At 36.2% G+C, this 16711-nt stretch overlaps 1 protein-coding gene across 1 annotated transcript; it reads left to right on the top strand.

Annotated features, from left to right (window-relative positions):
• The first annotated feature begins 1738 nt into the window (after window positions 1-1738).
• LOC113333055 (protein NRT1/ PTR FAMILY 4.3-like) lies at window positions 1739-5610 on the top strand. The gene is made up of 6 exons (XM_026579546.1): window positions 1739-1896; window positions 1987-2080; window positions 2200-2417; window positions 2520-2960; window positions 3168-3331; window positions 4169-5610. Exons 1-6 carry the CDS (start codon window positions 1894-1896, stop codon window positions 5154-5156), a joined length of 1908 nt encoding a protein of 635 aa, XP_026435331.1. The 5' UTR covers window positions 1739-1893; the 3' UTR covers window positions 5157-5610.
• Window positions 5611-16711: the final 11101 nt, after the last annotated feature.

Below are 16711 nucleotides of genomic sequence, written 5' to 3'. Positions count from 1 at the left end.
TAATCTGAGCCCAATTTTCTTATCTAGTTTGAATGAGACATGAAAGTAGCCGAGTCCTTATCAGAAAAAGAGGCTTTAAAGTATTCCAAAAGGTATTAGACGAAAGGTGTAATAACTTAATCACAAAAGGAAGGAAGACTATGTAGAAAAGAAGCATCTCTAATCACATGGGTTGAGGAAAACTTTGTGAGATTCAGGGTTCACTGATAGGTGAAAAAGCTCTCATACTCTCTTCTGTACCAAATGATGAGAGAAGGTGGGTGTTTCTGTGGGGCAAGGAGCATGTTACTAGTATTTTGCATGGAGGGCTCAATTTCTTGTTACATTTTTTATTTTTTTACTTTTTGGGAGAAGAATATTTAACAGGATAAGTCAAGGCTGTAATGTGGGACAGAAACAACCCGATGCCACACTAGTTGTTTTTCTACTTTTATAAGAGGAACCTAATGACATCATAAGGATTTCCAAACCCATAAAACATGTTTCCAAAGTACAAATTAAAATGCAAGTGAACAGAAAAAACAACTTGTTACAGACCCATTATTAAGAGAATCAAACAAGATTAAACAATGCTAATTCACCCATGCATTCAAACAAAAGAGATTAGATCCTTGCTGTGACCCACTTAGATATCTTGGATCCCAACTGCTCTCACTTAAGAATTAAGAAGAAGTTAATTAAAATGAAGAAGAAGAAGAAACCTTAGCACTCCAAGCCAGGGATTTGTTTTCTATAATTGAATTAAGTAGAAAGTGAAGAAGAAGATACAGAAACAATTGGAGTAATCTGGTTATGATTCTATCTGCCATGAGTGGTTTGTAGTAGTCCCCCCCCCCCCCCCCCCCCCCCCCCCCCCTCTCTTGAAATGCACACACCCTTGCAAATCACTAAGATAGGTGGGAATTTGAAATCCCCCCACTTATGTAACATATGGGAGGGAGTTAAAGTAAGAAAAGAGGGGGTGGGGGGTCAAGAGCACATTAATTTCTTTTTGGAAATGGCCCTAGTTTTGATGTGCAACCAGCCATTTGCTTAAATGCTTTTTTGGCAAAAAAAAAAGAAGATTATATGGACAAGCTTAAAGATTATGTTATGTGTCTCAAGCTTGGATCATTCGATGTCAATAAACCCCACAATCGAAACAATGAATATAGTCATGGTAGTAGTAGTACATGTAAAAGAAGAACAAAGATTTTGATCCTTACAGTAACCAGCCATGAACTAGTTTGTCTAGGACCTTTTGGTCACTGAAAGAGTCCCAACTGGTCCTTAAGAAACCTACCAATAGATGAAACATCAAATCAAATCCTAATCAAGAAAATCATTAAGAATTGATTAAGAATTATTAACTATAATTAGACGACAGCGCCTTTTACTTAAGTAGGCTTTCGGCACCCACTTTTAATCCAATAATTACTGGACTTTTTTTGTAGTCTGTATAGTAGTAGTAACTAGCTAGTTCCTCAAAGGTAAGAAGTAAGAACAGACAGAGTCGACAGACAGACTATCCAGCTGACTAATATTGACTTTGAGTTGTATATTCAATGTTTTCTGATTTACCAAACCTTACCTCCCACACTCACTCACTCACTCACATGTATAATTTTTTTTTTTAAATAAAAAGTTATTCAAATCATTCTGTTTGGGGTGGATCATGCCATGTATAATTACTGTACACCTCATTCTCAACACTTTTTCCTTTTGATGACTAAAATGCTAGCTAGCTAACCATCTATCTATCTATCTTGATATAATGCTAGATACTATGAGAAACTAAAACATATATATGATGAGAACATCCACTCTATTTTCTCATTGCCATTAACTCTCTCCACACCAAGATTCTTCTCTCTCTCTCCCTCCCTCTCTTCTCTCTGTTTCCCTCTCCAAACAATGGTGAGTGAGTCTTAACATATCACATCTATGTTTGTATTCTTTCATTTACTCTGTTCTCACTAATGTTATTGATATACTTTGCAATTACAGGAAGAAAACAAAGGAGGTTTCGAAGCAGGATATAAGTCTCTTAACAAAATGGGTGACCGAAAAGGCGGTTTTCGAGCTACAATGTTCATATATGGTAAGTATAACTGTGAGTCTCAATTGTATTGGTATTGCAGTTCTGTTAATAATCGAAGGATTTTTATCTGTATCACAAAGGATTGATTCATCTATGTTGTTTGTTCCTGGGTGTTGTAGTCTTGATTGCTCTTGAGAATATGGGATTTGTTGCTAACATGGTGAGCATGGTACTGTACTTCCTGTTTGTAATGCACTTCGATTTGGCCGGTTCAGCAAATACCCTCACAAATTTCATCGGTTCGACTTATTTGCTCTGTCTCTTCGCCGGTTTCATCTCCGACACTTACTTGACTAGATTCAATACATGCCTTGTATTCGGAGTGATCGAAATTCTGGTAATACTAATTTCATTCATTGATTTGTTCTTAAGAAGCTTATTACTCTACTGGGTAACTGATCAAGATTTTGATTCTGGGTTACTTTAAATTTCTGTGTAGGCATTGGCAATGGTGACAATTCAAGCTCATTATAAAGAATTACAGCCGGATGCAATGATGCCAATGCAAGCTTGCAGCGGTTCGACTTGTCTAAAAGGCGGTAACGCGGCGATGTTCTACGTGTCTCTGTGTTTGCTGGCACTGGGTGCAGGTGGAATGAGAGGAACTGTACCGGCACTTGGTGGTGACCAATTCAATCAAAAGGATCCAAATGAAAGGAAGTCTCTTGCCAGCTATTTCAATTGGCTTTTACTGAGTACAACCTTTGGAGCTACTATTGGCGTGACTGTAATTGTGTGGGTCAGCATGAATAAAGATTGGGACTTGGGCTTCTTCATTGCCACAATTGCTGCTATCGTGGGTTACGTCTTTCTGGCTCTCGGAAAACCTTACTATCGCATACAAACACCAGGGGACAGCCCAATCTTGAGGATTATACAGGTCTCTCTATTATATTTATCTCTTTCATATTATATATTCAATAATAATTCAAACATCATTTCCTTGCTTAGTGTCAAGAACTCAGCTAATAAGCGACACTTATTCTGTTCCCGGTGTTTTTATTCGCTGCCTAATAATATACGTACGCGTATTTAGAAAGGGAAATGAGATGAAGATTTGACTTGCTATATTTGGGCTTCCTTACAGGTTATTGTTGTGGCTTTTAAAAATCGGAAATTGGAGGTACCAGAAAATTCCGAAGAATTGTATGAGCCAGTCAGCACAAGTACTGAAGCAGCAACAACTACAGCATCTACAACAGTAGCTAGTTGCATTGATGAGGAAAAAATCACACATACTGACCAGTTCAGGTGATGTTCTATTTCAATTCATGTATTTTTGGTTAGGAAATATATATATATATATATATATATGGTTAGTTGTCTTCATGTGCTAGGTTGGATTTGTTAAGATATTCTTGATAAATCAGATAGATGGTTTATTCATTCATATGTTCACCACCACCACCACCAACACATAGTACATATTTAAAGACCAAAGTTTAGCTGTCGACAGAAGACAGACCTTACAGCCCCAAAACAAATACTTCCACATATCCACATGGAGAAATGAAGAGAGTATGAGAAAATATTCCTACAATTATTTTATGTACTAGTGACCCTACACTTGACAATCTCAAGTACCAAGTACCAACTGGGTATGTTTTATGTCTATGCATTAGCAGCTAGATGCTGGAGTAGACATTCTCTTGCAGTGCTGCCACAACAGTAAAAGTGCGTGTGTGTTATTATTCTTGTGGTTCGACCATTCTTTTTTTTTGCTTTACTTTATCGGTTTTACTTTCTTTGTTCAAAAATCACAATCTATACTATTATTGCCCCACCCACAAAACGTAGTCTCTCGTCTACTCAAATAATTGACACCGTTTCAATTTCATTTATTATTGCTATCATAAACTGCGTTTTAACCTGGATTCAATCGTTATTCTTCGGCCATTTGCATTTTGGTTCCACCACCATATATCTGTCCATGTCTGTTTGGTTGGTATTCATAACCAGTACATGACGTTTTCTTTTTCTTCTTGCGTTAGATGTCTTATGACTTGTACTCTAGCTATAGATTTTATGTAATTGTTCTTTAATTAATATCAGTTAGCTAAATGAAGTGGTTTATTGATCACAAAGCAGGTTTCTAGACAAAGCTGCAATTCTTCGCCAAGATTGCTCAACATCACCAACTGTGGATCCATGGAAAGTCTGTACAATTACCCAAGTTGAACAAGTAAAAATCCTAACCAGAATGTTACCAATCATAGCTAGCACCATCCTAGTAAATACATGTCTAGCCCAACTTCAGACCTTCTCAGTTCAACAGGGTAACAGCATGAACCTTCACCTAGGACCTTCTTTCAAAATCCCTGCAGCTTCAATACCAGTCATCCCTCTTCTCTTCTTAACCATTCTCATACCCATCTATGAATTCCTTTTCGTCCCCTTTGCAAGAAAGATTACTAAACACCCTGCTGGCATAACTCAACTTCAACGTGTCGGAGTCGGGCTATTTCTCTCGGCCATCTCAATGGGTGTAGCAGGTATTGTAGAGGTAAAAAGAAAGAACCAAGCCATCAAAGACCCAACCAAACCCATTAGCCTTTTCTGGTTGTCCTTCCAATACGCCATTTTCGGTATCGCCGATATGTTTACGTTGGTGGGTCTGTTGGAATTCTTTTATAAGGAAGCTCCGTCAGGGATGAGATCACTTTCAACTTCATTCACATACTTGTCTCAATCCGTGGGTTACTTCTTGAGCAGTGTTTTTGTTGATCTCATCAACACTACAACATCTAGAGTTACTAAAAGCAAAAGAGGATGGTTAGATGGTCAAGACTTGAACAAAAACAACTTGAACCTGTTCTATTGGTTCTTAGCTATCCTTAGTTTCCTAAACTTTGCAAACTATCTGTTTTGGGCTTCGTGGTACAAGTATAAAGCTAGCAATGATGAACATATGGTTGATAGTGATATTGATGTTCATGATAATCCTGCTTTTGAACTCTCTAGTAGTAAACAGAAAGCTCTTAACAGAAGCAATAGTGGATCACCTTATTTCATCAACCAGCAGCGTGATCAAGACATTTCTCCTCAACCAAATGGAGCTAAATATATAGAAAAATAAACTACTATTACGACTAAAAAAAAATGCAGATTGGGTGCTCAAATGCCTCTCCATCACAGTGTCAATATCGACAACCTGAATTTGATATTCGTCAAATTCATCTAAATTCTTGGAGACGAATCAAAACAGAGAAGTATTGTGCGGGTCTTGGTAGTAGCTAAGTATAGAGTGGATTTTTTTTTTTTTTTCTACTTTGTATTTTTTGTAGCATATAATATTTTGATATCGATTTGTGTGAAAATGAAATGTGGATAGAAGTAAATGAGATTCATGATAGATTACCCAACCAATTACTGCTGCTTTTTTGATGAGTAATCTTAGGTTCGGTCAATAGCCTTTTTAGATCTTGATCTTAACTTGAACCCCAAAAAAAATAATGTGAGTCTGTTGCCATGTGATGTAATGTGAATGTACTATATTTAAAGTTATATTGATCTTTATGTTTTCCCTTTTTCTTTTTGATTGGATATATTTCAATATAAGTCAAGGTATTATCTTTTCAACTGTAAATAGAAGTGGTTGTTATATTATCGGAATTCTATGTTGTATTGTTGATTTGCTGTGCACTTTGATCATAAATTAGTCTTGTAGCTACCATTAGTTCCAGAATAATGGAAGTCACTTAACCAATGCATAGAATTGTCAGGAGAGAAATTGTTTTCCTTACAGACATGAACGGACTACCAGAGTGGGAACAAAACCAATCTGAAATCCATCTTGAAGATTGTTAGTGATAATTGTTCAAGCTTGTATCATAGAGTAAGTGTTCTTGAGTTCAAATCTTGAATAATAGCCTTCATTTTATTTTTACTAAAATACACATTTGCCAATTTCAAAGAATTGCCCTGAGCTGCTCGTATGGGAACAAGAAAAACTAATTATATGACCCCCTAACTTTTACTTAACGGAAAATGGGCTATATAGCCAAAATTGCACATTTTCCGGGTCAAATGGACGAGTAGCTTTTGTTCTGGGTCAAATGGACGGGATTTTTTTTTTAATGAAACAGACTTAATTACCCTTCTTCTCTATCGTATCCATAGAAACCAGATCCAAAAAAATTATTTCAATCTCTCGTTCTCAGTAAGCGTCTCCACCTCATCTTCTTCATCAATCAAACAACAGCTACCATCGTCTTCTTTCTACACCACCAGAAAACAGCAGCACCACCATCAACAACATAATCTTCTTCCAACTCCATTATCAACACCATCAATCCACCACCACCAACATCGACAGCACCACCACCATCTCTACTATCAGAAGAGACCAACGACGTTGGTAACATCATGTTTCTCCAACACCGTCACCAATGTCGTCACCACCGCCACCGTCCATAAAGAAATCTCTTATGCCGTAATTTAAGTTAGATTTCCCAAATTCATAAATTGAGAAAATTAGGGTTTTGTGTTAATTGAAGTATATGTTCAAATCGGTAAGCTCAGGACTCTAATTATCTTTGATTACATTCAAAATAGTTTAATCTTAGTTATAAAATTTGGTGCATGTTGATTTGTTTTTATTTTGGAAATGTATAGATATCATATTTTAGAATGACATGGGTTTTGATTCTTGAATTGATTGATTTTGCATTCATGTAATTTGATGCAGTTAACTAAGTGATTTTCCTGTGTTGTCTTTAATTCATTATTCCTTATGATTGATGAATTTAAATCTAACGATGAAACCAGTTCCATCCAAGAAGAAACCGGCTTCATCCAGGTTTAATGTGCAGTTTCAGCTGATTTAAAGTAGGATGAAACTTGTTTCAATAAGCATATTGCCTCTGTATACATTCCATTTTAAAAAATTGACTGAATTCATATACCTAGATGCACTAAAGAGAAGAAAAAGTTATATTTTATTCAAAATCGGTTTCATCATGTTTTAGGTGTAGTTCAATTTGCTTTCATCCATGTTTGCTGGTGATGAAACTGATTTCATCCCTTTTGAATTTGTTTTTATACAAGTTTAAAATAGGATGAAACTAGTTTCATCCTGCTTAATTAGGATGAAACTAGGATGAAACCAGTTTAATCCTGCTTAATTAGGATGAAACCAGTTTAATCCTTTCTAAGATTAAGTAAAATTTGTTTTTTTTTTCAAAATATGCAGGATGAAAACTAGTTTCATATAGTTTATTCATTGATATACCATTTTCGTCAGAATACTCAACTAGAAACCAATTTCATCTAGTTGTAAACTTTCATATAGCTGTATTTTCGCCAAATGTGCAGGATGAAACCAGTTTCATATAACTTGCATATTGATATACCTTAATTTCGTAAGAATACTCAGGATGAAACCAATTTCATCTAGTTGTAAACTGTAATATAATTGTTTTTTTGTCAAAATATGCAGGATGAAACTAGTTTCATCTAGTTATAGACTATTATATAATTGTATTTTCATCGGAATATGCTGGATGAAAATCAGTTTCATCTTGTTTTGAAGGTGCAGCTGCAGGATTGGACCGAGCTTGGTTGCAGTTGAAACTGAGCCTAAGAAGATGTTGTTCTTGCTGATAAACAGATGAATTCGAGGTTGAGCTGCTGTTGCTGGAAGATTATGATGATGAATTAAGAACGAGTTTGGTTCAGGAAAATGAAGAAAATACTCAAATTTGTAAGATTCCAAACCCCAATTGTCTTCTTAATTACATTTGATTTTTAATTGGTTTCATTCAGTTGAAAAGTTGATGCTAATGTTGACATAAATTTTGGACGTGAATTTAATGCTTTAGTTTTCTTTTTTATGCATTTATACACATACTAGCTTAAATTTGTGTCAATTTTGTTTAGATTTAGCTATAGAATCAGATGCAATTGACTACACCATTGTTTACATATTAGTGTAAACTTTGATGTATTTTTGTATTATATCACTAGTGGACACTGAGTGAAACCGGTTTCATCTTGTGTTTTTTCATCATGCGTTCTCGGTGGATGAAACCTCTGTAATAAACATCTTGTTCACCTACATGCTCCCATGAAAGATATTGTTGGCATGCTTCATTAAAAATTCAAGGTGACCTCAGTTTCATCTTGTTTTATTATAATGTGTTAAATTAAACTCAGTTTCATCTTGTATTACATTGGTCAGAAATTTTGTTCACCATGACTAAACTAAGATGAACCTCAGTTTCATCCTGTTTTATTATATTCGGGTGAAACCTGATTGAATGTGGTTACTCTGTTTATGTTTGTGCTGTGCAGGGCAGACAAGGTATTGTTAGGCAAATTTACAAAGGCAACATATTTGTATATGATAGTGAAAACGATCTTGAGAATGGTGGATACTTTTGCGCTAAGTGCCAAATGTGTGAGAAGATTAAGTTGTTCAATGGCTGTCAAGATATCGATGTATGTCTTATAACCATGTCTGTGGTGTAACTTGTCTGTTTGTTTTCTTTCTTCCTATCATCAAGTTTAATTTGGCTGCTACAAGTTGATGATTCAGGTCCCACAGGGTTTACAGATTCAGCAGCATTTCCGAAATCTCCTCAATCATCTAGATTGGCATGACAGGCAAGAAGGGAAAACAACCAAGAGTGTACGCTCTCAACTGTTGATCTCTTGTATTTTTCAAGCTGGTTGGTTTCGAAGGTGGATTTTTTTTTTCGTGTTGCTTCTAACGTAGTACCTTCCATATATGTAGTCAACAATAACCGCCAAGGTAGGGAAGGAGCTTTCTCCATTGGCCAAACTTTGAGAATCCGAATTGGTCCTCTTAAGGGCCACCTTTGCCGCGTGATTGCCATCTACCAGACTGATGTGACAGTAAAAATCGATTATCATTTGGCAAACAATGCTAAGAGATTCTGTATACATGGAGTTCAGAGGTGTTGGACTGAATCAAATTATGTTTCTTGAGAATTGTTCATTTTCTTACTTTGTTTTGTCCAATGGGTTCAATTGATAAATAAAAAACCCAGCAAATCTCTATATGCCAAGGCAACTAACGCTGGTGTTGATCCCAAAGTGGCTGCTAAAAGACTCAAAATTGAATGGGATACAACTGCAGAGATTGACGATGTGAGGCTAGTGACCAAGTAGACGTACCCGCCGCCGTGGTTTGTTTTCTTATCTCCTCTCTTGGGCTTCATGCAACTTTTTCCAAGTTTTAGTGCGTACTCGAATCTCAGAAGGTGTGAATTGATGTGCCCAATTTTCCAATCGGAAAAGCCACATAAACATACCCCCACCTCCCACCCATAGACATGATAATCATATTTAATTTACCACAAACACCCTATATGTACTCTTAAAAACTAGACATATATATATATATATATATCCCCGTGAACTCTGGTTAAGCATTATTTGTGAGGAACATGACTTAAGTCATACGTAGGATCACTCTGACGTCAAAAATAGGAAACTCTACTTTTGTGATCCTTAGTTTTTATTTCCATGTCTTCTGTTGGGAGTGTTAGAACCAAGGTCTAATATGGTAGTTTGAAATTTCACTAGTCCTATAGTCACGTGTTCTACATTTTTAAACCAGTTACAACACCTAATCCTAACCCTATGAACTTCACTTTTATGCTTTGACAAGGCTCTTTTTGAGTACGTAACCAGGCTAGCTAATTGTCATGCAGGGATTTGGTGCATTGTACTTGGTTACCGCTCTTCCAGTTATCATTGGAGTCTCCGTCGTACTGATTCTGTTCTTTAATTCTATGCAGTAATTGTTTTGCAGTAATTGTTTTGCTTTTTACTTGTCTAATAAAATCATTGAATCTACCTAGTTAATACTTTTGGTTCCAGTTAGTCTTTTGTCAATGTTCGTTTTTATTTTTATTTTCTTCTGTTATTCTTTTGCGCAGTTAAAGTTGGACATCTTTCTGAAGTTGGTGTGAAGAGGTGAGATTTCCTTGTTACTCGTTTGGCTTCATTTTTCTGGGAACCAAACTGTTCTCTAATTCTTTCCTTACACGTGCAATTCTGTGTGTATGAAATATTTGCTTGTTTCTTCCATCCAGGGTGGAGGAATTTTGAGGTGTCTGCTTTGCTTGGTCGTAGCCTAAGAAGTGGTATTTTAGGTGTTGCAGTTAAGAAGCACGCACAACTGGTGGAGTTTTGGTTGTTGTTAGACTAAGAAGTGGTATTTTAGGTGATTGATATTTTTTTGTTTTTATTTTCCTGGGTCAAATATCCATTTTGGCTAAACGAACAGTATTTTTCTGTTTAATGTCCATATAAACAGTATCTAAACCTAGCCGTCCGTTTCACCCAGGAAATATTAGTTTTGGTCTTTTTGACCAATTTTGTGTTTACTTACCTGGCCGGATTGGGCCCAGAGCCCTGGCTAAGAGGTGGTTAAATTTGGTGAACTTATCTTGTTACCCTTGAACTAATAAAATTTAAAAGTATATTCCATTTCTTAAAATCAGTTTAACTCTATGTTGCACGGACACTTCAAGAAAGATGTCGTAACCGTGTCGGACACACGAACGGACACGACACGGTTACGACACTTCCCGACACTCAATGGACATGCCACATCACGTGTCGCGTAAAAATTGATATTGGACATATTGCGGACACCAATTGGACACTTTCAGACACATCATAAATGATTTTTTTTGCTTTACAAAGTCAAAATAAACCAAATGTGACGCTAATTTATTCTTGTTTTAGTCAAATCAAGCATAATTCATGAAAAACTTTACCATTATTACATAACTTTAGGTGGCAGCCTAGCAACAAGCTGGGCGCCAACACCCCTTTGAATAACAACTCCTAGTCTATGAAAAAGAAATTTACCTACTCCCCTACTAATGTCATTGCTAACAAGACAATTCTTCAACCTCTTAAAAAAACGCAAAAAATCCTCCCCAAACTCTCCCAACGTGAAAAATGCTAGAACACCCAGCCCATAACCATGCCAAGCACATTGATCTAAATATTTGGTATGTTTGCGCAAAACAGCCTTCGCAATAGCTTGACCCGGAATGAAAGCACGAACACCTTCACCTGTGAAGGGGGAAACACCTGTAACATCCATACAAACATCTTGGCCATTCTCCCAACTATGAACAAGGATTTAGTATGGGGGAGCATTTAGTATCTACTATTTGCATATACACATAATAATAATACTCTTTGATTTCTAGCATTCTTGAGACTTCATCTTTTGGAGTTAATTATGAGCTATTTAGGATGACACTCTAAACCTTTTTAGGTTGAAACAGTTCTTACGTCTATAGATTAAGTTCCATTTATTTCAATCCTTAAATATATATACGTTCATATATATTAAAGCTCCCTCAATAAATGCACTTATCAAATTCCCCGGCAGCGGCGCCAAAATTTGTATGGGCTTTCGTAGGCACAACAAATTAATAAATATATATTTCCCACTAATTAACTGGTAATATAGCGGTAGTAAGAGATCGTTCCCACAGAGAGCTGTGTAATTGATAGGTTATTTGATCAGCAAGATAAAGTAAATAACAAAGGGGGGTTTGGTTGTGAGATAAATAGAAAGACAATAAAGAAAAGAGATGAGTAAGGAATCCTTCGTCGTTACCAAGAGTTAACAGGATTAGAATACTTATCTATTGTTCGTAAGAACCATTCATCACCAACCGTAGAATAACAGCTAGATCAGTGTTATTCCCAAAACTCATTTTTATCACTGGATACGGAAGTTCTCGCCTACCAGATTCTATCCAACGAACCACCAAGTAGTAGATCACTCAAGGTGTAATCCAATCGGACGCCTTAAGCTTTGTGAATTTAGGTTGATCCCAGTAGTTAAACTCTTAGATCAAGGTTTACTTGCTGGTGTTGTCTTCACACACGATTTCTCCGCAAAATCCCTTTGTAAGGTCTCGCAATTTCTACTTGTGTAGAGAGTTAATCGACGATTACATATCTCATAACTTCCACTAGCAATAGAATAATCAATAGACTAATCTGGTTGCGCACCCAAACCAATCTAATAATCACTCATAAAACCTAGATATAGTAAAGACAAACGATGATGATAAAAACTCTCAATAGGATTGTATTATTAATAAAGCTTCACTCATGGAACATTGAATTCATCCTTAATCAACAAAGGATTTAGCTACTCATATTACAAAGAAGAATCATGATGGTTTCCCCCTAAAGGGGTAAACCCTAGGTTTTTGATGTAGAACTTGTGATATGAGATTCGATGCCATTTTACATAACCTAATACCTTTTTATAGGTTTACACTGCTTGGTCTTCAAGTATTTAGTTAGGATTAAGAATCCGACCCGAAAATATGATCTAATGACTCCAAACGTGCCCTTAGGCCTTCCAAGGTGTGAATACACGTTTCCCATTTGATAAGTTCGCGTACCCAGTCCGCAAACTTCAAATTCCAGCATATATTTTCGGAAATAAGTTTGCGAACTCGGTTCGCAAACCCAGTTCGTGGACTTCACTGTCTTCAGTATTCAATGAAAACTGTTTTGGCCACAACTTCTTCATCCGAACTCGGAATGACCTCATTCTTTTTGAATTATTTTTATCTTTCAATTATCTTCAAGATGATGATGAGAAATACTTAATTTTAATGAGCTAAGATCGGTCTTTGGCCCGAGTATTGATTATGAGCGTTTTGCTCCTTTTCGTCGCACTTCTTCCACTTCTCTTGGACTTGGGCACTTGGATACTTGGAATACTTCTCTTCATAGCTCTTTTCATCACTTTGTAGCTCCTTTTTGGATGATTCACCTATTGGAGGCAAATAAGAGAAAACAATAGTAATAATACGAATACATGCAAGAATAATAGCTAAAACAAGTATGGAATGAACACTAAAATCATATGAATTACGCACTTATCAAATTCCCCCACACTTAGATTTTGGTAGTCCTCGAGCAAACTAAATAAAACTAATCCTAAATACAACAACTCCATGTCTTGTGGATACGGTTACTCTTAACATGAATAACATGCCTTTAAACCCCTAGGTGTCCCTAGTGGACGAGTTATAGTCTCGTGAGGGTTTACAAGAGGTATACACACAAAACCTACTCCAATTTCTCGCCTTGGAAGAACAACTAAGGATAGACACAAAACAAAAATCCAAATAATTAGCTTGCATATGTTCTTTAGCTACAAACATCCCACATACATTCCAATTTGCACACATAAGCAATTACTTACTATGTCATTCAACCTGATTGCAAAACTTTACTAAGATAGTCATTGTACTTGTTGCAACGTTTGTCACAACACTCGCATACTGTAATCACATGGATAAATAAGAAAATGGAAATAAAAAAGTGAAGCGTGCAAATGTTAACTTAAGTGAAAGATGTTACCCACAATACTTGTATGAATGTCGTCAAAGGATATATATTTATAGCGCACTAGTTGAGAGAATCACCCATTTAACTCGACCACATGATTAGATATTCTAAGCGCATGTTCCTTTTCAGCAAGTATGTGATAGTTGCCTTGGATCCTGCACTCCACGCTTGCTTAAGCGACGAAGACAGGGACAACGTTTCACACATACTGTTATCCAAGTGTCAAGAACCTCATCAATAGTCTTTTGACTTGCTATATAATGATGATATGGTCTTTGTTTTCATCGACTATGATTATCCGCGATTTCGGACCTATCATTTATTAGTGTCGATAAAAGAAGAGGAGCCTTATATAATGTTTTTTTTTTTCTATTTTTTTTTCGGCTCACTCTTTACTCTTTAAGAGTGTAAGACAATTGTCTATGGGACTTTTATATACTCAACCAATGATTACCTTGCTACAACATCCACGGAAGTATTAGGATCCCACCAAATCACTTTAGAGAAACATAAACTGCAAAAATAAAAAGAAAGTGATTCAGTAATGATTGCGAGGATGACTCTTTCAAACGACTACCATAGTTTAGTTTCGCATTCAATTATGAACGCATATATATTTAAGGATTGAAATAAATGGAACTTAATCTATAGCCGTAAGAACTGTTTCAACCAAAAAAGGTTTAGAGTGTCATCCTAAATAGCTCATAATTAACTCCAAAAGATGAAGTCTCAAGAATGCAAGAAATCAAAGAGTATTATTATTATGTGTATATGCAAATAGTAGATACTAAATTCTCCCCCACTGGTGTAGTTTTTCAAGTGGTAAATAAAGTTCGTTCAAAGACTTGTAAAGATTTGATTTCAGACTTAATACTAAAAAAAATATATACAAAGATGTCACAAATATCGAGAGGTACTGAGAGTCAAGATTCCACCAATTCTCATATTCATGTGGTTCAACTATCGGTTCCAGAAAATTATAGCTCATAACATAATAAATATTGACTCTTTATTCTTTTCCAAGGTAGATTTTATAAAAGATTGACTGTAAATCACAAGCATGACATATCAAATATACTAAGACCAAGCATACGCCATCAAACAAAATCACAATCAATTAAAAAAAATCATGAATCAATTTAAAATAGTGCAAAAGTCACAAAGGAATTAAATAGATTTACCACATGCGTAGAGAATGGCTTCCTCCGTCATCCCAGTGTTGAGTTTTAGCTCATGATGGTGAAAACAAGCTCAAAATAATAACTCATGGCTTAATAGGTGTTTTATTGAAGAAAATATAATAGACAATAATTTGCAACGCTGTATCACTGCTACAGACGTCACTGTTTCAGTTGGGTGGCTGTTACAAAGAAAAGATGATTGTTCTGCATAAACTGTGATATATTCTTCGTGTTCTTCTTCTTCTACGGAAGTCTCGCCTGCAGCTTCCCTGCAACTCCACCTGCAGCTACCCTAACACCTCTGCTTGGTCCCCAAAGTCTCCCCTTCCTTCCTTTACCTCCCAGCTGGCTATATATACACACAAGGCTAAGAAAATCTTCAAAATATCTTTTGTTTCTTTTATCGGAAGTCTCAGACTTTCTTCCTCTACAGGTCTCGAGAATAACTCACCTATAGCTTTTGTACGCGTCTTATCCACCAAATCCAACGTCCCAGACGCTCTCAAAGATACTCCTGAATCAAACAGCCAACATTCCTGCTTACTTTCCACAAATAACATCAAATAAAATCTCCGAGAATAACTCCACCTCTGTTTCGTTTAATCCAAGAATTTATCCCTATTTCTTCGAATATGATCAACATACATCCCCTGTTTAACTGAAACAGGGCAACCCCAATCCAATCCAAGCATAAAATCTGATTAAATCTCTCCACAATTTCTTCCAGAGAATCTCGTAACTTCCTCTTACTCTGTCCAAGGAAAACTCGATGAACTGGCCCCATTAATCGATTTTGTTGGCCCTACTAACCCTGTTCAGTCTTAACAGGACCAACCCAAACAAAACCCGTGATTGAATCTCATCCAAACACGTCCAAAACCTAAATCAAAACTACGCCAGTTGCTGCAAAAGTTTCCCGCCTTTTTCAAACTTTAAAAGGTAAGGGATGGAGTGCCCTGATCCAAAACCGAGGTGCCTTTAACACATGGGTGCCTGGGGTGTAAACAACAAGTGTACGCCCCTTATCCAAATGAGTGGTGCCTTTAGTAATTTTCTCCCATGAGTGCAAAAAAACTTTTCGAACCAATTTCGCCGCAAAATCTTATTGCTCCAAAAACACCTACAAAAACATAAAATAATCAAATAAGTACAACATCGAGCACTAACAACACAGAAAATCGAGACCAAAATAAACATAAATACGTCTATCACCCACGCTTAATAAATATGCAAATAGTAGATACTAAATGCTCCCCCACACTTATTTTGGCGCCGCTGCCGGGGACAATGTTGAGTTTAAGTGTGGGGGAGTAGTGAAGCATGTTTGGTTTGCATACAAAATAAAAAAATAATACTCTTTGATTTGTTGCAATCTTGAGACTTCATCTTTTGGAGTTAATTATGAGTTATTTAGAATGACACTCTAAACCTTTTTAGGTTGAAACAGTTCTTACGGCTATATATTAAGTTCCATTTATTTCAATCCTTAAATATATATACGTTCATAATTGAATGCGAAACTAAGCTATGGTAGTCGTTTGAAAGATTTATCCTCGCAATTAATCATTACTGAATCACTTTCTTTTTATTTTTGCAGTTTTATGTTTCTCTAAAGTGATTTGGTGAGATCATGATACTACCGTGGATGTTGTAGCAAGGTAATCATTGGTTGAGTATTTGAAAGCCCCGTAGACAATTGTCTTACACTCATAAAGAGTGAGCCGAAAAAAAAGAAAAAAAAAAGAAAAAAAAAAAAGGCTCCTCTTCATTTATCGACACTAATAAATGATAGGTCCGGAATTGCGGATTAATCATAGTCGATGAAAACAAAAAAACCATATCATCATTATATAGCAAGTCAAAAAGACTATTGATGAGGTTCTTGACACTTGGATAACAGTATGTGTGAAACGTTGTCCCTGTCTCCGTCGCCTAAGCAAGCTTGGAGTGCAGGATCCAAGGAAACTATCACGTACTTGCTGAAAAGGAACATGCGCTTAGAATATCTAATCATGTGGTCGAGTTAAATGGGTTCTTCTCTCAACTAGTGCGCTATAAATATATATCCTTTGACGACATT

Source organism: Papaver somniferum, unplaced genomic scaffold (assembly GCF_003573695.1).
Source record: "Papaver somniferum cultivar HN1 unplaced genomic scaffold, ASM357369v1 unplaced-scaffold_132, whole genome shotgun sequence".
Lineage (NCBI taxonomy): Eukaryota > Viridiplantae > Streptophyta > Magnoliopsida > Ranunculales > Papaveraceae > Papaver > Papaver somniferum.
The sequence above is the reverse complement of the archived record's forward strand: the minus strand, read 5'-3'. Positions and strand labels throughout refer to the sequence as shown.